Raw genomic sequence first — 22,752 nt, 5'->3', positions numbered from 1 at the left:
CAGATGAAGGTTCTACACGTGTTAGTTTGACCCCCTTCCCCTCCCTCCCTCCTTCCGCACGTCTTTTGTTTTTATTTCCTTCTACGTCCTTTCATTTATTCAAAAGGTTGGGTTGAAGTTTTCGACGGCGCTTTTATTTCAAAACTCTGCTTTGCGGAAAGTGGTGCTAAAATTGGAAAGTCTTGATATTGGTTTTAGTTTAATTTCGATATTTACTAGTCATGAAATGCTCAATATTTTATTTCATCTTGTACATATTTGCAGCTAATAGTAGTGTAAATTCCACGCCAAATAAAGATCTCGTAGATCTTGAAAGAAATAACCAATCGTCATCTTTAAATTTTCATGATCCATGGAATGAATACTTCGAAAAATTATATCAGAACGCATCTAAATATTTTAATATCCATGAATTTTCGAAAGAAAGATACGAGTTTTTGTCAGATGCTCAAGCCAAATGCTTTGATGATGTCAAGTATATTTTCCATCACTTGAAATCAAAATGGGCAATTCAAAGTAAGAGTAAAATTTTTAAAAAAAAATCTTATTTCTTTATTAGAACAAATCATTGTGTGATCTAGATAATGAAACTTATTTCTATGTGAGTAATTGCAAACGATTTTATTAAAAAAATTATTTTATTATGTCTTAAATTTATTATGTCTGTAATTACCTTTAATTGTATTATTTTAATACTTAGATTATGGAATATTATTATATTTAAAGAATACAAACTGAATTTTTTTAAAAAAAAACTATGTTGTTCAAAGGATTTCGATACATTAAATACTTTTTATCACATAATATATAATAATCTTTGAGAATTCTATTGAATTTTCCATATTGAAACTGATAAAAGTGTCAAACTGAAATTTAGAGTAATTTTCTTTCTACTATATATCTTTTGTTTTCTACTATCTATTTTCAAAGTTTTGTCGAATATCAAAAAAGTTTTCAAATCAAATATCAAGTAAAATATCAAATTTCAAAGTTTATCAATTATTGACCAATTTTGATTTAGTTCTAAATAATAATCTTATCTCCTAATTAAAAAATAAGAAGAATGTTTAATCCATTGAGATATTATTAATTTAAGTTCTTCGTTATTAATTTTGATTTTTTTCCCTTTAATTTTTATGCATTGTTTTCTTGAAATAAAATAGTTCACTATGATTTATTCTAAATTTTTGATATTAAGAAATTATTTCTGTTATTTTAAATATACTTTTATTCTTTCTTCTTTAAATCTTTCTGTTATTACTAATTATATATATTCATAAAAAGGTTTTTTACATCAATGCTGAAATCAGTTTAAACTATATTCTTAATCAATTTCCATATAAAAGAATCTGTTCTGTAATTTAGAATTATTTCGTCATTAAATATGATTTGTAAAAAAGTTTTGTGAAATACATTTAATGACTTTGATGCCCAACATATTTTACTATTGGTTTATTAATTCAAATTACTTCAGTGTTGGTATCAATACTTTTTTTTAATATTTCCATAATCTATATTTCTAAACGATTTGACTCTTCTACAAATTGGAAATTCTTTCTTTTAATTATTTTTACTTACCTTATTTTATTATTCAATGATAAGCATTAAGTTAAGTTTACATTTAAGTTCAAAAGCAATTCATTTTTTTCAGTACTGGAAATTTCTTTAGAAAAAAACAATTTGAATAGCTCCCAGAAAAGATTTTGAAATGTTTATGTGAACATAATTACTCTTTTAACGCAACGAATTAAATGATGAAATATGATACGGTGTTTTCATACAAAAATTTCAAATTGCAAATAACGGAGGACAAAACTCTTCGACGCCGCAGCTCATATGTTCGTCCGTGTACTTATGAACACGATGATTCAAACTCCAATAGTTGAATGAAATTTGTCAATTTATTTCATTACTAGAAAAGTAGATTTTTCTTATTTTAAACCAAATTCATCAATGGGTTGGCTACATATCAACCCATCAAAACTATTGCTCACTCAGAACGAGTGATCTTCTCGAATTCTCTCCAATAAACGTCTTATCCCCTTCTTCCATATAAAATTATGGACTTTAGGTAAGGGTTCTAATACTTTGCATAGTAATGATTAACTACAGACCTTTGGCGTGAATCTTGCATTTTCTGCTGAATTTATCACGAACTGAATATATATTTTATTCGGAATATATTTTGCCGATTTGTTCGCCGATTGAGACCAAAATTTGATACAAAACTATAGTTGTAGTCACAAGATAACATCGAATTTCATTGATTTAATGAATTATTGCGTTAACATGCATGCGAAATTATAGACCGAGAAACGGTCAACCCTTTGACGTATTTGTTCAAAATTTGATAAGAATATATTTTAGATGCTAAACTCGTGTACCAAATTTTATTTACCTAGCTCTTTGCGTTTTGGAATTACCGAGTGCGCTTGCATATGAACAGCCTGACAAACAGACTTCCTGTAAATAAATTCCGTTGAAAATATGGAAAAATGTATACATTTGGTCGTAATTCCGTATATAACATTTCAGCCATCTAGTTCAAAACGTTCTTGAGTTATCGTACTAACAGACAGACATAATGCCAAGAATGGGTTTTTCGAACTTAGGAAAGTTGACGTGGAGATTTCGTCAAATCTGGAGTTTGAATTTTTTAACGATTATAATATTTTCTCTATATTTCGTATACGAGAAAATAAAAATGTAATAACTTAGATTAAAAGTGTGTATTAAAGGAATACACACTTTTAATCTAAGTGGCATTAAAAGTGTGTATTTATAAGGAATTTCGGAAACCAATTAGTAAATATGTCCAACTTGTATAGTTCATTCTCATTAATATAAGACAGAAATGAACAAGCAACGGGATTATTTTAATTTAAGAATATACAGGTTATCCATTTTTATTGTATCCTAATAGATAATTTCTAAATTATTAGGTATATATTTCTCATTGGAAAAATACTTAAAATATAATTCTTTACAAAATTTAATGTAATAAATAAATAGTGAATTTAAGAAATTTAATTTTTTAAAATTTCCTGGTCCTATCAATTCTTTTTAATAAAATAACTTTGACATCATAGGATTTTTAAGAAGAAAAAACGATGCCATAATTCTGCGACTAAAATTGATTGAGTTGTGAATATCATTGTTTTAGATCATTTAAGTGACAGAAAGATCCTCTCCCGACTGTTAATTTCCCTCAAATATTGAAATCAAAAACTTCATAACTCGGCCGATTTTGGCCTCAGAAGAGTAGAACTTTTTTGTTTGAAATATAAGAACACTAAATATATTTTACTAAATATGAATGCATAAAAATTTCATCTTATTTTTATCAGTAATCCATTTATTGATTAAACAGCATAAAATATAATTCTTTGTCATTTAAGCATGTTTTCCAATTCAAAATATATGACTATTTCTAGCAGTTTAGAAATTAGCTATTAGGCTACGATTAGAGAACTGTAGTTTCATTAGTCAGTTTTCTGTAATGCTCATTTTGCTCAATGCGAATAATTTTAAGTGGCAGCTTTTCTAATTTAACAATGTTCACGCCAGCTTTTTAACTATGTTTGTTTTTAATTTAGAGCAGCACTTCGGTATATCGCTTTCAATGTCCCAATTCGTTGATTTCGTTTTGCTTTGTGTGTTAACCATCGCAATATCATCATGAGCTATATTATTTACATATATGTTCAGAGTCGCATTTTCCAGCTCTAGCATGACTAATGTATTTTTGATAACTGGCAACCAATAATTCTACCAAAATATTTATATTTGCAAACAAGTTCTTTATTATAATTAATAGAATCCGCACTGAAGTGAGTATTTATCTCAAAAAACTTTTTCAAATCAATCAATGCACTCCGCTGTCATCTACCGACTAACGAAATGCGAATATAACATGAAAGCATGTTTCAAGATTATGAATAAGTTTTAATGGAAATCTTTGACCAAAAAGCCATTATTTCCTTCCACTCATTTTTTAAAGGGTTTTATTTATTTTTATTTTCCTGGATACGAAATATAGAGAAAGCATTGTAATGGTCAAAAATTTTTTTACTCTAGAGTTTGACTAATCTCCATGCTTCAAACCTCCTTGAGTCTAAGAATCCATTTTTAGCATTATGTATGTAGGCTTCTTTGTATGTAGCCATTTTTAGCATTATGTAGTTAACTCAAAAAAACTTTGAATAGACGGCTGAAATTTAATATATGGAATTAGGTCCGAATTTGTAGATTTATCTCAAGTTTAAAATGAAATCCAGTGATAGGAAGTCGGCGTGTTTGGCGATAACAAGAGAACTTCATAACTATAAAAATCTAAAAAGTCTGATAGGTAAAATTTGGCACACTGATTTAGCGCCTAAAATATAGATTTTTATCAAATTTTGATCCAAATTTGTCAACTGGCTGACCGTTTGTCTATCTGTATTTTTGTGTGTATGCAAGAACTCATAAACGCGATGACTTAAATCAATATATTCGATACGTAATCAAGTGCTGTAGTGACCTGGTGGTAAGGTCTCGACTTAGAAACCTAATGGTTTCAGGTTCTAAACCCGATTCCATCAAAGAACCATAATGCAAGCGGGTCTGGTGCATGTTAAATTCGTCGGGGCCAAACGCCCTCCAGCTGGTATGGTGGGAACGCTTGTTAGTGGTGGGTGCCAGTTCAGGTGTCGTCCTTCTCATCTAACCACGGCTCAAAATTACGACGTCAGTCCCAAAATACTCCATGTGTTGCTTTAAAACGGGACGTTAGTATAATTAAACTAAATCGATACGTGATCGTGTGATTAAACTATAATTCCGCATCAAATCTTGGGTGTCAATCGATCGTAAAAAAGACCTCCAAAATACATTTCGATTCTGTAAAATACCACGTTAAATCACGTTAAAGATCTATATTTTGTAGTTATCGTTCATAAATACCATGCAAGGTATTCGTAGACTTACGCAAGGTCCACAATTTTATGCGAGAGAAGGGTAATAAAAAAAAATTATTGGAGAGTATGCGAGAAAATTTTTGGGAGACCATTCCGGGTGGTATTATTCTGTTTCGATCTATTTGAACGCTCATGGCGAAATAAATGCTATCCGCAAGTATTAAAATTGAAGCATTAAAAATTTCTCTTAAGATCAAAGTAATTTAGTTGATAAAGTTCCTTGCTTTTAAATCGCATCGTGTTATATATTTTTTCGTAGAATTGCATGTCGCTAAATTGCAAGTTCTCTCTAAACTTCTCTTGCCGTGGTGACCTGGTGGTAAAGTTTCGTCTTCGGAGCCAGGATTTTAGGTTCGAGACCCGATTCCATCGAAGAACTGTTAAGAGGGTCTGGTCCACGTTAAATCCTCCAAAGGTCAAACTTCCTCCCGTTGGTGGGGTGTGGAAGTTTGGAGAAAGGGTGCCATCTCAGGTGTTTTCGTCTGACCACGGCTCAGAATTACGAGGTCCGTTCCAAAATAGCCCTTGTGTTGCTTTGAAACGAGAAGTTAATATAACTAAACTTAACTAAGCTAAACAAAACTCTGTAAATTTCGCAACATGTGGAAATGAGAAAAAGAATACAAAAAACGTGATTGTATTACTAAGAAGTACATAGCTTATTGTTTCTCGTATATAAAAATAAAGTTCAAGAAATAAAAAAAATTAAGATTTATGTCTGTTTCCTTGAAGTTTCAATTCTGAAATGCATTAAAATAGGGAAATGGAATCTGTAGACAGTATTAATATAAAAATTGTAGAATTCTCTCAAAGTTTCACTAAGCTTTTCTAATGGAAGTTTGTTTGAATAAATGTTTTATTCTGTAGAATCGTAGCTCTGTATCCAAGTTTGAACCAAATCCTTCAACCGGTAAATTGTTTATTTAATTATTTGTCAATGTGCATGTGAAGATTATAACTGAAAAATATAACAATCTAGATGAATTAAATTTGGTAAATAAAAAGATTTAAGATTTAATTAAAGATTTCTATGAAATTTCAAAGTCAGTCATCGAACAAAAAAAGCATGCGAAAAGATATAGTCGATTCATTTCGCTTTGCTACAAAGATAAAGACAAAATTGCCATATTGTGTAATGTATATATGAAAAGCTGAAGAACCCTCCAGCTTATTTACATTGCTGTAAATCATAACTAAAATCAAATCAAACCAAATTACGTTTCGCGGAGTTAACTTTCTATGGTTAGATATAGTTCAAATCAAAAATTGGGTATTATGTAGATAAATAAAAATATTATTGCTCATAAAAGAAAGCAAATGTAACAAATGTTATCTGAAAGGATCTTAATTATTGTTTCAATTAGAAGCGAGACGTTCAATTTTTTTTAAAGACAAGTAGTTTTGCTTATGACAACGGCTGATATAATCTATACATAGTATAAAATGAAGTCTCCTGAAGGAGAAAAACTCGAGAAATACTTAACTGATATTGGAGATATTTGTACCATTTTGCAAGGGATTTATTGGGGAAGGTTTTAGTATATTGAAGTCATATCAAAATTAAAAAAAGTTTTATAATTGCGATTATAATTATTTTCCAACTACAATTCGCGCATGCATTAACAGCAGTATCTGTGCTTTGCACTTATCCGCGCATGTGCGAAAACCCAACCTGTGCATGCGCAAATAGCAAGAACTGTGATATACATATGCAATACATTTCTTAGCTTACGTATGATTTTAAACAGATTCAAATTTCATTATGCCCCCCGAAAAAAGGAAATCCAACCTTGGCCGGAGCACATTAAATGCCAAAATGCTTCGTTTGTTGCGCGACAATGAAAATATAGAGGAAAGAAACGCTCGGGTAGCGAATATCAGAGAAAGAATGTCCACACTTAGGGAAGGAGAGTTTTCTCCTGTTGAGCGAAGTAACTATTTCTCTTTAAATCGCACTGCAATTGAATCACAGAGACAAAATGAATCTCATGAAGAGCGAAGTGATCGCACAGCCAATATAGTTTACAAAGAAATATTATGAAGCAAGCTGAATTTTATTTTCATATCAGATAATACAGAGTTGATAAACTATTGTGGAACAGTTGGACTTAGTTGTATATTTTTAAATTTTAAAACGGCTTTTCTATTTTATATTTTTAATGAATTGTCTTATCTATGAATGTATCTTATTTTTACCTTTTTAACAGTCTAAATATTTCTGAATGTGTGCTATAAAAACTGTTTTGTAGTTATTTTTGATTTCTAAATATATTTTTATGTTTGTTTGATGTTGCTGACATGCTCATGTCATTTCGGGTGGAGGCTCGACTTAAGTTTAAAGCTAATTTTCCCTCTTGGATGTTATGCTGTGGGCAACGCTATGTGGGTACTACTAGTTATTTATAAAACTTTCACAGTAAACAGCGCACAGTTTTTTCAATAGCTCTCATACGTGTCTTCTTTCTTCATTTGGATCAAACTTCATCGCAAAATCATACTGTTTATCAAACCTTTTTTTTTTTAAATTCTTTTATTTTCTTGTAATTTCTTTTAATATTTAAGTTCTTTATCGTTGCTTCTACTTTTAGCCACTGCTACAACATCACATTTATTCACTTCTTTTTTCTGAAAATCCTTCTTGGCAATAATTTAGTTTTTAATCGATGGAAATCCTTAAAATTTGCTGACAACTTTCGTTCACACTCTTTAGCGAGCCTTTATGAATGGAATTCTTTTGGACAAATTAATGGCTTTGGACAAATTAAATAGAAGTAGTATATTTACCGAGTATTTGCAATATCGTACGTAGTTCATGTTCAGCAAGAGACTATATACTTAAATTTTAAGAATTTGAGCACAGCACTAATCATCAATACATTGTAATAAACATTAGGCGAGGTCTCCACCAAGTTTTTTTGAATATTTTTTAATAAAAGTATGTGTTAACTATGACATTAGCAAACAATAGTTACAAAAGAGTTAGTAATGTGCGATTGTTGACGGCTAATCGCTGAGACGTTGTTAATACATAAGTATTAGAAAATCTAGTATGTATTTAGGATACCTTTTTACCAATTGATTGAAATCAAAATTGGACATGGTGTTATAATTTTTGTCACAAGATCATTTATTAAATCTATATCCACGAATTTACGTGGTACACAAATCGTTCTTATTACGGAATGGCAGCAATGAAATGAAAACATATTGGTATAAGAAAGTTTCAGCAGACTGATTTATTCAACGTTTTTACAGCTGTGCTTCATTTAATAATAAATGCTGCTCGCTGTGTCCAATACTTCATTCAGTTAGAAGATGTAAAAGAAGTCAAGAAATAAACTTTAATCGGAAAGTTTAATAATCGAGAATGAAAATAGGCTTAACCATCACTATGGATACGCGCTATGACTTACCTACTGGAGATTGATGATTTCCGAAATTATTAATGTCACAAAAAGGTTTTTTTCATTATCATAAAACTCAAAAAATTATTTTGTTAATGAAATCGATTTCATTTCTATACAATTTTTTTCTTTACTTTTAATAAATTTTACAATGTTAAAAGGTTTACCATGTCGGTTTGAAAAAAGCATTTTAAAAGTAATGCTCACTTCAGTTTTTTTTTTTTTTTTAATGTTATGAAATTCGAACTCATTCATCAAAATATTCAGTCGCGTTCTTTTGTTAATGTGAAAATTAAAATAAAAAAATTACTTTTTTAAAAATTAATTTCGAAATTGATTTTTCACTTCTGCTTACATTTCATAATCTATGCACTTTTATTTTTGCTTAAAATAATGGGTTGCAGAGTCATTCAGTTAAAGCCCTATTTTTAAGTAGTATCAAATAAACTGAAATTTAAATATCGTTATTTATTCCATTTTAATCGTTTAATAATCTAAAAAATCAACAATGTTGGTGAGCAAGCTGATCGTCAAAGGCGGTTGGTTTTATTTATTTATTTAAATCTTTGCTTTTTTAAATTACCCCGTTTGAATGCATGCAAAAGTACAGACGGTCAACCTCTTAATGGATTTCATTCAAACTTTTATACATATCTTGCATCAAATCTGTGAAGCAAGTTTTATTCATCTCTCAGTTTTGTAATCTGAGTGTTATATTTGAATAGGTGAACAGTCTGAATGGATAGCGTTAAAAATTATATCTAAAAACTAAAAATCTACAAATCAAGTATAAAGTGCATATACCAAATTTCATCTGTTTACTTCAAAGCATTCTCGAGTTGTTTCATTTCCAGGAAATAAAATTCCAAAAATGTGTTGTAGGCCGCAGTGACCTGGTGGTAAGATCTTGGCTTCGGAACCGGAGTGTTTCAGGTTTCAGACCTGATTCCACTGAAAAACCGTCGTGTAAGCCTGTCTGGTGCACGTGAAATCCGTTAGGCCAAATACCCTCCCGATGGTGGGGTATAGAAGTTTGGAGAGGGGGATGCCAGATCAGGAGTCGTCCCGGTCATTTGAAGTGGTTCAACGTTACAAATCCGTCTCAAATTAGCACTAATGTTGCTTTCAAACGGGACGTTAATGTAACTAAATTAAACAATGTTTTTCGGACTTAAAGAGGTTTAAAATATGGAGAGACGTGTCTTTGCTCGAAAAAATCTCGAGGCCGAATTCTTTGAGGGTTACAATACTTTTTCTTTATATACCACGTAAACAAGAAATTAAAAATGGATTCTGTATCATTTTGAAGTGTCGCGTAATGAATCTTTATCAACAGAGAGAAAATTTCTCTAAAATAAGTACTTTTTTTTTTGAATGAACAGTGCTAGACGCCAACGGTAAAGTACCCAGCGGGACTTTGCTTGGGAATTTCCTGTGGATGGGAAAGTACAAGGAATGCTTGGATGTGCATTTCACTGCCAAGGAGAATGACTCTCTCTCAAACATCAATGGTGTATATTGTGTGGCCACTTGGAATGTCACAGCGCCCTCTAATGTGAGTAGTGAGAACTATCTTCTACAGTAAATTATTTTTTAACATAAATTTGTTTAACATGACACATTCCATTCATTATAAAAGAATTCTGTAATCACAATTTTGTTTTTTGTTCCTTGATTGTCTTGAAATTATGTAAAATGGTGTGTTTTTCAGAACAGTGCATTATTCTGATATCTTTAAAAATTTTATTATTAATTAATCGATTGATGTTACTTAAATTTTGTTGCATGCGAGTGGCGCCATCTACTAGTGAATAAGAGAATAAAATTCATTTCAAATTCAATTATATTTTTATAAAAATGGATCGTGGGATTTTTTAAATGATAACAATTATAGATATTTAAAAAATGTTTTTATAATCCAATACATAAAAATTAATGTTTGTTTGTTCGTATTTTATGCGCTGCCTTATTCATCCGATTGTGGTAAAACTTTGCCAATTTATTGCTTTGTTTTATTATATCTAAAGTCAAAAAGTAAAATAAATATTATTTATTCTTCTCCTTTATATGTCAAGTAATTTCAATGAATGTATTCACCGCCGATAAGAAAAGAAATATCATTCTTTTTCATCATTCCTAATTAAATAAAATAGCTATTTCAGATTTCAAACGATATTTCCAAAATTATTTCTTCTGCTGCAGCAACGCACCGGACACCAGCTAATTATAAATAACTTTTTGTTCTTTCTGACACTAATTGCATTTACTTAATAATTTTTATTTTTCTCTCTAAGGCTTCTATACAAGTTTCAATGAATTTTAATCTTATACTAATGAATATCTATGCTTTCATTTTGTAATTATATGCAATTTTTTTTGTTTACATTTACAGTTTCATTTGTTAATGCAACAACTGCCAGTCAAAACAGGACTTTGCTTGCCAGAATCGTGTAGTTCTTTGAATATCACACGCGATATGAAGCACTTAGTGAGTTTCCTTCGTAAGTTAAAAAAAAAAGTTTTGTTTTCTTATTTATTTTGTCTTATATTGCCTTTCTTCTAGATCATTTTCATGAGTAGACAGTGATGAAACATTTATTTATATTTTCTATTAAAATTGTTTTGATGTTAAATCGAAAGGTATACAATACAATACAATACAATACAATACATCACACTTATAAAGATTTTATTTATTAAAAATTTCAAGTGACTAGTTACTTTGTTCTGAGGAGAAATAATAAAAGAAAAATACGTATACTCTTAAAATCTGAGATCCTGTCTTTACACTTAGCAATATATATTGTTCGTTTCAGTATCCTAGGATTACCCCTTTTCGATGAATCTACCTACCGAGTGGTGAAACGCGGAAAGCGCATTTCCGGAATTCGTAGTAATTCTTTGACCTCGACTTTCCACCCCATTAGATATGTTTTCTTTCAATTTTTTTCCCAATCTATATGCGAGTTTTGCATTTTTTCTGATCATAACTATTCTAACTGAAAATTGAATATTGATTACTTATATGGTTATTCAAGTGGCATAAGAGCTTTTGAGGAATGACATGAAGAATATTCTATATATCATTCACTGTGATCGAGATTATCTATCGAAGTCTCAAAATATTATCAAAAATTCTATAACAAATAAAAAGTGGCTTAACATAAAGCATTATTATTATTTTGTAACTGAATTACTTTAAGAACAGTAATCTCCCATTCATTTTTCATTGCTTGTAGTAAAAAAAGTTCTAAAATATTTTCTTATGAATTAGTATTTCCCCCCCCCCTACAATATTACGAGCTATTCGTGACTTTTACGCCTCCTAAGTCCGCGCACAAACCGGACCTTATTGTTAAATGTAAACGTCTCCTCCTTTCATCTTTCCTTTCACCCTATTTTGACTAAATGAACGCATCCTGGTGCATACGCAAAAGCGCGAAGGGATTTAGAATACGAGAATGAACAGTATATGCAACAGAGAAACATGCATATACGACTACGCCAGAACATTGGGATAAAAAAACTGAGCAGATAATGCAATTGCATTACCGAAAAAAGAAATATACTCTTTGAAATAAATTAGCCAAACACTTAAAAGTTGCCAATTCTTAAGGACACTATGATATCGTGGGATTTTTGTACACAATAAGAAAACAGGTTTAAAACTTAAAATCGTATGGTTTTAATGAATGTCACAATTTAATGTTTAAAAATATTTTGTTGTGGAAATCGTGAACTTCAAGTTATGCATAAGAGATCTAATAAAAAGTAACCACTAATCCTGGCACACCAACTTGTCGCCGAAGGCAGTTAGTCGAAATAAAAAAAGTGGCTCGTATCAGAAACCAGCCTGCAACATTAGAATTCATACCACAAGATATCACTACTATTCCTTGCGGCATATATTCCCTTGTCCTAGTATGGAACTCGCGCATTTGGCTCATAGTTATTTATTTTTTGCATCATTCTCTTTCCCATGTTTAGAAATTTCTCATCAGATCCACCTACAATGGGTACCCTCTCATGTTGGCATCGAGGATAATAAGATTTCGGACACCCTGGCTGAAGCGAGAGCTAGTGATGCCTCTGTGCCTACTGAAACTCTTACATAAATGGAAATTTTCTAGTGAACTAAAAGCCAAAATAAAACCATTTTGCTTGTTCCATTGGTACATCACTGGCATAAGAATAGTCGTTCAAGGGGTTCTCTGACTCTTGATTGTAGTAGGTAGGATAAGGTTACTCTTACTCATTTTCTCAGTTGGAACCTTAGAACTGTGAAATATTCTGAGGGTTCTAGGCGTTTTGAAGTCTGTCCCAAGTGTTATAAGAAAGAGGCTTCACATGATCATATTCTTATTTGTTTGGGTTTCTCCAGGCAGGATCTCATCGATAATCCATTGTTAGTATTGTACTTCTTTAGAGTGCTTAACTCTGATTTTCTTGGAGATGTGCAACAACAACAGCAACAGAAATGCATATCTTTTAAAAGCATATAGTTTTCTTATTACCATTAATTTACACCTGCAGTTATATCCTTCAGTTATATATAAGGATACTGAAACTCTCAAGAGTGCTCTTCCAAAATCTTCATCACATACTCTCTAATTAAGTTGTCATGCCAGAAAAAGCCTTGCATAGCACTAGCGTACAGTAGTTACAGGGTGTCCCACAAGGTATGCAGCGTCTCATATTTACTGATTCGGATAGAACACATCAAGATGAGTATTTTGATGTATAACATGTAATATAGCTTCCAAGTTTAATTAAGGTGTGAAGCTTGTCTTATGAAAACTTTAAGAAATGCAAATAAATAAAGTGGAAAAACAATGTGTATTGAGAACTTTCAATACAACAGATTTTCGAAATGTCGGTCGTTCGAACAAATGACATGGCGAAGCCAGGAATCGAAGTTCGCAGTAGTTTTCTGCAAAACATCTGTGCCAGCTTCTTTGACCTCGGATTCAATTGCTGCTCTCAAGTCGTGCAATGTTGTAGGCTGTGTGAGATACACCGTGTCTTTCAGACATCCCCATAAAAAAGTCACATGGGTTAAGATACGGTAAGTAAGGTGTACACTCTATACCATTGTTTGTTTTCGTAATGGAATCCAACCTGATCAGTCTATGGTGAAAATGTTCCGAATTGCCGATTTTTTTCACCACAGCCGTTGGTGGATGCAATTATGATAAGTCAGCGCCATGAAAACACGATGCTCAATCGAATATTTGCTCATTTCAGAACCACACCGATTACGTACAGTACACAATAATTCTTTAGCAAGAACGCACAACTCATTCTGATCCAATATGTTTTTTAATCATATATGCCGCTGCGGGAATTTAAATATTCACTTACAGGCGCGCTTTTCCTCTCTTTGGTTGCCACAAATTTGCATAACCACCTAGAAAAGCTTCCATGTTGCGCAGTCGTCGTATGCATCGTAATTTGGAATACAGACTGTCGGATTATTAATTAATCTTCGTGTGATTACACTATGACGCTATATTCGGGGACCCCGAATCATATTGTCACGTAGATACTTTAGTGTGGAACGCAATGACACTTACAAGAAGTAGAGCTAAACCAATTTATTAACTCAACTCTGAACTGAGAATACAGTGACTGACAGATCTTCTGCTTTTATACTAGCAGGGGAAGTTCCAGAATACTTTTCTGGTGACAGTAAGAAAAGTCCAGAACACTTGTCTGGTAAACTAAAGAAATGTCCAGAATCTTCTGGAACATGAAATAAAGGGAGACATAAAATCGAGGAATTAAATATTTACACAAACTGTGAATCGCATTGTCTCTAGCGGGATTCGAACTTACAATCTCTTGATTATGAGATCAGTGTTATGACCATTCGGCCATGGAGAGTCGACTGCCTCTTTTCAATGCGGCAATATCATTATTCATCAAAATACTCGTCTTGATATGTTCTATCCGAATCTGTAAATATTAGACACTGCATACCTTCTGGGACACCCTGTACTAAATATTAACTTTTGGAGAAAATTTAACATTTTTACTGAATCTTTCATGAGTTGGCATGTCATTTGGCGATTAATCCCTGGCATGCGGTTAATAGTATATCCCAGAATCAAATTTGTCTTTTTAGACATGTTTTTCTCAACTGCTTGAAACAAAGATTTGACAAATAATTACACTTGTAGCCACATAAATCATGCACTAATTTTGAAATATTTAAACCATTTCGTTTTTGAATCGCCGCGTTGACATGATTCTGAAAGTACAAATCGAAAAACACTCAACACGTAGTTGGATTTGGCTTAAAATTTAACAGATATTTACACTATAAATGTTAAATCTATTTACCGAATTTTATCTATCTAATTCTCTTCGTTTTGTAATTATCGTGTTAATTTATATTCGAACAGCGAGACAGACGAACTTCCACTGAAAAGGTTCTACTCAAAATTTGGTAGAAATCTTTAAGTTTGGTGTAAAGACCGTATACCGCATTTCAATAATTTAGCTCAAAATATTTTTGAGTTATTTTTGTCACAAATAGACGGACATTTTCTAAAAATGAGTTTTTCGAACTCTGGTAGATCTAAAACGTGGTGATTTGCAAAAACATCTAGTTCGAATTTTTTGACCATTACTATTCTTTCTCTATACTACATATCTGAGAAAGTAAAAAGTCTTATTTAAAATAAATTATATTTGGCATCCCGATTATTTACTATGGAAACAATTTGATTTAGAACGAGAAAAAAAAATGTTCGATGCCTATTTAGATTTTCTAAAATTCTATGCTAGAAAAGAAAATTCTGTACAAAAATAAAATACGAAAATGAAAAATTCAGATTTCATTATTACAGACATTATTAAAACAGATATTTTTTTTTCAAAGATAGACTGCCATTTCTCAGAGAATATGGGGAACTTCTTGATTTGAATTCGTTGACATGTAAAGAGCAATTTCCTGGGGTTTCAACTTCTGCAAAGATATTTTTGTAAGTATATGTAAACATTAGAAATTCAGCATTGAATTTATTAAGTAAATGACATGTATGATACGGATAAATTCAAAGAAAATGCAGAATAATAATCATTAATGATCGTATAATAAGTTGTTATAATTTGTTTAAATTGAATTCAATTAGAGTATTTTAAAAATATATAGTTTTAAGCTACAGTGGAACTTGATTTATACGAATATTTTTATTTCCAACGTTTTAAATTTCATTCATCAACAATTCGTAAAATGATGTTGAAATATGCTCTATATTTCGTATTTCAGATATTTCGAAATCAAAACTAAAAACTGTAAAACTTTTATCTTAACGTCCTTAACTTAATAAGATATCTTAACTTTTCGCTGCACACTTTCTAGAATATTTTTAATTCATATAACTATTAATTACCAAATTTTCACGCTCAGATAGCATTTTAATTAAATCCGAAAAACTGGTTTCATTTTAACATCCTATTCCATCCCTCTTTCAGCCGATCCGCTAACTGAATAAACCTATAATTATTTTTTGGAATTCCAGTCTACAACTGAAAGTGCTGTGATGTACTTTTACACATGTTGCTACTTTTGATGAAAATTCAACTGTATTATTAATTTTGTATTTTAAACCATGTTTAGATAACGTTATTCAATCGTTAAGGACAGAAAAACAGATGAATTCCAAAAAAGTATTCTTTATTCAATATTTTTATACCATTAGGAAATACTGCAAAATTGGCAAGCGACTTCAGATTGAAATACAAACGACTTCTATATGATCTAAAATAAATATTTGATTTATAGTTTGCTTAAATAAGCACAACATACAGAATATCAACAATAAATAACAAATACAATTTCGAGCTGCTTAAAAGTTTTGTTTTTTGTTTCCAGATATATTTTAGGTGCTTATTTCACTCTTATCATAGCTGGTAGCTGCATCACTGCCTTTGAATACATTCAGAGCTGTTTTAAAAACTCTTCAAGTCCCTCAAGGAATGGATCAGAATCAAGTACATTTTCCGACTTTGTGAGCGAAGAAGATTTAGAAGGGGACACTTGTTTGCTTCATGATGAAAATTGTGCCACTACACAAGTTTCATGGTATAGATATAGATGTGATTTGTTCTCACAAACTGTTTTCAAGAGTGAGTTCACTGATTTGCCTCATTTTTTGTTTCAAAATATATATAAAAGCTTTCGCAATTTTAACAAAAAATTTTAAATAAAATTTTTTTTATATCGCTATAATTACTCAATAAAACGTTTTTTTTAATTCACGGCCAGTCACCCCTTTACCACAGAACTAACCTGTATAAAGTGGGATTATTGTGATTAGCTGCTACGCTCATTAACGTTTTGAATTTTTTCATAAGAAAACAATGGCCAACAAAAGTTTAAAGAATCTTCGAATTGTCAGTAAAAGGCTAGAAATCTTTTCCATCATTCCTTTTAATATTTTTAAGTTTCCAAGGTACTGTAATATTGTCTTAAAATTTCTACTCATAATGAGTCTTTCTCTAATTTCTTTGAGTTCGACACATTCTGTTAAGTAGTTCCCACATATACATGTGTTGTCTTGCATCCTTCCGAATCTGTAGAAGTATTCAGGAAATCTTCCATGTCCCGATATAATTTGCACTATCATCGGGTGAAATATTCTTTTTATAATTTTTGGTTCCCGTATGAATTCGTATGTTATGCGTCCTTTGCTCAAAATGATCCATCAATCCTGCCACTGCATAGTCATCTCTCTTCTAATTTCCTTCTTTAACATTTGGAATGATTTTGAGACTACAATATTTATTTGGTCTTTCTGTGCAGACTTTTTTGCATATTTATCGACTCTCCCGCTTCCGCATATTCTAATGTGAGCCTTAATCCAGTTTAATCTAATCTATTTGTTCTCTATAGCTTTTCTCAAGTTTCCTTTAACTTTTCAGCTTTCTTTATTTTTGGTGTTCGTGTATTGTATTGCCTGAGGGGCTGACACAGGGTCTAAGAATATAGAGCATCTATGCCAGTCTTCCCGCCACTCACAATAATCAACTGCCCTTTTCTCTAAGACTTCGGTTTGGTAATTTGTAGCCTGAATAGAAATAATTCAATAACACCTGTTAACATAATTTTAGACTTTGTTTTAGAGACGGGGATTGAATTTATTTGTGCTACCAAATATATAACTTCCACTGGTTAAAACATTGCTGTTTTTTTATAATAGTAATCTTCATTGATTTTCAGTGCATTTTTCTGGACAATTGAGAATGATTGCTCCTATTGTAAATGACTTTTGTTGTTTAATAAAAAATGATACAAATCTCCTCTGTTAGATTGGACAACTCTATTTTCGTTGAACGAATCTTGTTTTCTGCTTGGGGGTGCATTTTTTTAAACATTAATAACTGCTGCTCTCGGCCAGTTCAAATGTGTAGCCGCTTTGTTGATACTCGTTTTGACACTTTGAGCGTCTACAATCATCTCGCGTTTAGACTCAATTAAATCATGTTTTTTGTTCTTCTTTCCGTACAATACAATTAATGCTTCACTTGTCCTGCATCCCCCAACACTTATTTTAGCTATCTCATCCTCTAATGGCAACAGCTTGGAGTTGTGGCCGTTTTGCATATAAGTACCAAGTGGTCATAATAATTTGACCACTCAGTGTATATTACTACTTGACCAAAACAGTAGACTTCAACTGCCATATGCTGACACGTATTCATAAATATTGATTGAAGTAAGCTATGAAAATTTCTGAATAACAATTTCAGCTATAGATTATTTATATAATTAATCGGAAATAATACGAAATTTAATACCTATGGCACCAGTTACCTTTTGAAAATCATGTGGATCTTTTGGTAATCAGAAGCAATATTTTATTGCACCAGGGATTTGGGTCTCAGCTCAGACTAAGGTGTTACAGTTCACATCGTATGGTGGCATTGTTTTCACTGCTAGTGGGCTTAAGGGATATGCATTTGTTACAAATGTAAGGTTCACTTTGTGTATCGATGAAAGAATTGTAATCGTTTAGCTTATGTTAACTTGTGAAAACGAATGTTGGCAACAGATGTTTGGTTGTCGATGTTCGCCATGGTTGTAACCTACGCATATGCTTTACCACAATAATAGATTTTTATTTTTCTAATTAAGAACTCTTTCTTAACATTTAAATTTCAAGAGGCTAATTATAAATCAGCCTTATATGGCGCAGCCGGAATCTAATGGACTTGCAAAAGGAATTTCAAATAATATTTTATAAAAAAAACATCGCACTAGTTAAGCCTTCTTTGGAACTTTCAGAATCCTCGCCAAGGAATGATAATCTCGCCAAGATTGTTTCTGCCTGAACGTATTCCAAAAATCGCCCACGCATAGTAAGTGAAGTTTATGAGATACTTTATATACTTACGTTTTACTTGTGATAAAACTTTTTACAAATCAGTGCGAGTATTCTAACGAATGTTGAATATTGATTTCGCATTACCTTCAAAAAAATTATTCTGTTTGCAAAATTTATTGCTTGCTTTTTAAACAAGAACATCGCCAAGCAATCTTCGCTTTATTAACAAGAACATCGCCAAGCAATCTTCGCTTTTTAAACAAGAACGTCGCCAAGCAATCTTCGCTAATTTATTTCGTTCGTCAAGAACAGTGAACAGAAATAAAAAAAAAAAGTCAACAAAAGAGGATATCATTTTTAATTCTTTAGACTCGCAACCGCTACAAACTTTAACGATAGTTCAACTGAAAAAAGAATTACGTTTCAGAAATCTTTCGCTAACTGGAAATAAGAATGAACTAATTTTGCGTATTGTAGAGGATAATAATAAAAGAAATAGTGAAGGAACTTTGGAAGAATTAAATGTTCTTCGAGTGCAGAATCTTAATAACGCTGAGGAGGCAATTTCTGATAATGCACATTTATTGACAGAGATTGAATCTCTGCGAAAACAAGTAGAACTTTTAAGTAATTCTTCTACACAATCGCCACTTCCTATGCCTCCGCCCTCTCAAATAGATCCGAATATCGCAGCTATTCTTTCTACATTAATGGAAACGCAAAAACAATTTTTAGAAAGACAAGTAAATCCAAATGTGATTCAAATCACATCTACAAATGACACTGCAAATTCAATCCAAATATTTAAAGGTGATATAATTGAAAATGCACTTGAATGGTTAAAGGAAGTTGAAAGAATTTCAACTTTAGCTAACTGGTCCGACGAATTAAAATTATCTAATGCTATTTCTCGCCTCTCAGGATCTGCAAAAAATTGGCAATTAACTACAGGAAAAAATTTTAATGATTGGATTACTTGGAAAAATGCTCTCGCCTCAAGATTTAAAAGGCGTATTACAATGCAAGAATTTTTGGCTCACCAAAGTGAACGAAAGTTGAGGCATAATGAAAGTTTAGTAGATTATATTTATTCAAAAGACGCTCTTTTGGAAAAAGCTCCCTTCACCATTCCCCAACCTGACCGTATTTCTATGATCATAGGTGATATTACCGAGGAAAAATGGCAAATTGCATTAGCTACTCAAAATACGAATACTGTTGAAGAATTAATTGACAGAGCAACTGCACTTGATGCTATTCGCAGTGCAAAACAAGAGCATAAGAAACATTCTCCGAAATCTCAAATTCGATCTTCTTATACACATGATGAACAACGTCGTAAATACAATCCAGTAACTGACGATGTTCGTGATATTACTTGTTGGAGATGTGGAAACAAAGGCCATGCATCTTTTATGTGCAGTTTACCACCTCCTCCACGTGGTTCAACCATAGCTCAACCAAGAAACACGTCACGACAAAATCAATATACCAACAGTCAAACTAATGTCCAAATCCCATCTTCTAGCAGTTCAACTAGTTCTGATAATAACACAGTAGTCAAAACTATAAGTTTGAACTCTTCAAATTCCCGCCGCAACAACAACAATCGCAACTCGACATCCGGAAGATCTACAACCGCAAATAGTGCAAATAATAATTCCATAAATTGTATTAGAACTGAAACTAACAGACGTGCCTTAATACCTGTTATTATCAACAATGATACAGAAATTCAAGCCCTCTGTGATCCATGTGCAGATATCACAGTCATTCAACAATCTTGTGTTCCAAATGATATTGTTATTAACCCGTGGACTGATGGACAGTTCCAAGTTGTTGACCATGAAATAAAGCCAATAGGTTGGATTTCGTTAAACATAATTGTTGGTAATTTGGAACATATGATGCCTAAAATTGGAGTGTGCACCCAGCTTCCATTTAAGCTTATTTTAGGATTCGATTGGCAACAACAAGTTCAAGCTAGATGCAGTTACGACCCTAATGGCTCATTATGTATTTCTACTCCAACTTCATTTCATTTGTACGAATGTATTCATGCTTCGAAACCCAGCATCAACTGTGTCGCTCTTCATCCACCCTCACTACCATCATTAGATGATGTTACTTTGCCAGAAGCAACACCCAATATAATTTCATCCGAAACAAACCTTATCCCTAAATCCGCAGGACTCTCTACAACTCAACAAGCTCAACTTGATGCAGTAATTGGAAAATTTACTGATGTTTTTTATTCGAATGATGATAACATTGGACTATGTCCATATGTGGAATTCAAAATCGAATTGCAACATGAAAAGCCTATTAGATGTAGACCTTATAGACTTTCAGAGCCCGATCGCCAGTTTTTAAAAACGCAAATTGAAAAATGGTTAAAACAAGGAATTTGCCGTCATTCCAACTCACCGTACGCAGCACCAGCTTTCATTGTGGAGCAGCCCTTTCATGAAAGTACTCCTAGGCGAGTTGTGGTAGATTTCTCTCGCACTATTAATCCTATCACAAATATTGATCCGCATCCAATCGACCAAATGGAAGACGTTATTCAACGCATGGCAGGAAAGAGCTACAGTTCTAAAATGGATGTAAAATCTGCATTTCACTGCATTCCCATAAGAGACATTGACACCTACAAAACTGGATTTGTCGCTCCTGACGGACATTATGAATTTCTTCGAATGCCTTTTGGTGTCACAAATGGCCCATCTACAATGACAAGAGCGATTAAATTAGCCTACAGTCATCTGGCACCCCACAATGTCAACACATACATTGATGATATATCAACTTCTCATGATGACTTCAATTATCATCTCAAAGTGATATATAAAATCTTTGAAGCAACTCAAAAAGCTGGCTTCAAGCTGACACGAGAAAAAACGCAATTAGCAGTATCAGAAATAACTCTTTTTGGTCGAATTATTTCTGAAGATGGTGTTCGTCCTGATCCTGAACGCATAGCAGCAATTGAACGTTACCTAACTCTCAAATCAATTCATGAAGTTCGTAGTTTCCTTGGATTTGCTAATCAGTTTCGAAAGTATATTCGTAACTATGCTGTTATTGCTAAACCTTTAACAAGCGTTTTAAAAGGTTTAGAAAAGAAGACCAACAATGCTCCCATAGTTTTAACAGAAGACCAACAGCGTACATTTGAATCTTTAAAAACTGCAATTACTACTGCTCCAATTCTTTCGTATTTCAAACAAGGATTACAAACCTTTGTAGAAACTGATGCATCTTATTCTGGACTAGGAGCAGTTTTATCTCAAGAACAGAATGGAAAGCGTCGTGTCATTGAATATGCTTCACGTACCTTAAAAGATGCTGAAACACTCTACCACAGTAATGAACTGGAATGTACTGCTGTACATTGGGCCCTAACTGAAAATTTTCGACTCTATCTCCTAGGTCACAAGTTTCAACTCATCACAGACAACTATACAACCGCTTATGTAGTTGCAAAATCTGCAATTAATCGAAAATTTGCACGATATTTAGTGGATTTGGCTCAATTTGATTTCACAACTGATCACCGACCCGGAAAGCAAAATGTCATCGCTGATCACCTTTCACGTTTTCCAACACCACCTGTTTGTTTAACAGTTACTGCAAGTTATGAATCAGACATTTGTGTGAAACAGAAAAGAGATGACTTTTGTCAGTATATTTTTCGCTTACTCAGAGAAAAAAATCCAAACAAAAGGACAATGTCAATCATATGCAATTACAATATCGATAACAACACTCTTGTGCGAGTTAAAGATAATAATTCGAAATCTGTAGTAGTGATTCCAAAGTCAATGAGAGAGAAAACTCTGATCGCTTGTCACGATGATGTTGGACATATGGACGCAAAAAAAACTCTTCACAATTTGCAATTACGTTATTGGTGGCCAAATATGCGCAAGGACTGTAAAGCATATGTTCGAAGCTGTCATAAATGCCAAATTGTCAACCGACGTACTGCTAATGCCTATGGTCTTTTGCAGCAATTGCCGATTCCATCCACACCTTGTGAAATTGTATCTGCTGACC

General features: G+C 32.3%; 1 protein-coding gene across 1 annotated transcript in view; it reads left to right on the top strand.

The window, feature by feature from the left end:
- Positions 1 to 70: 70 nt before the first annotated feature.
- LOC129969280 (nose resistant to fluoxetine protein 6-like) overlaps positions 71 to 22,752 on the top strand; it is a 39,071-nt gene continuing 16,389 nt past the window's right edge. Inside the window, exons 1-5 of the mRNA XM_056083773.1 lie at positions 71 to 516; positions 9,745 to 9,917; positions 10,755 to 10,863; positions 15,246 to 15,348; positions 16,242 to 16,495. Of these exons, the coding sequence (XP_055939748.1) occupies positions 222 to 516; positions 9,745 to 9,917; positions 10,755 to 10,863; positions 15,246 to 15,348; positions 16,242 to 16,495 (934 nt within the window). The 5' untranslated portion in view covers positions 71 to 221. The remainder of the gene's footprint in view (positions 517 to 9,744; positions 9,918 to 10,754; positions 10,864 to 15,245; positions 15,349 to 16,241; positions 16,496 to 22,752) is intronic.

Source organism: Argiope bruennichi, chromosome 5 (genome assembly GCF_947563725.1).
Source record: "Argiope bruennichi chromosome 5, qqArgBrue1.1, whole genome shotgun sequence".
Taxonomy (NCBI): Eukaryota; Metazoa; Arthropoda; class Arachnida; order Araneae; family Araneidae; genus Argiope; species Argiope bruennichi.
This window is presented reverse-complemented; position numbering and strand designations above follow the sequence as displayed.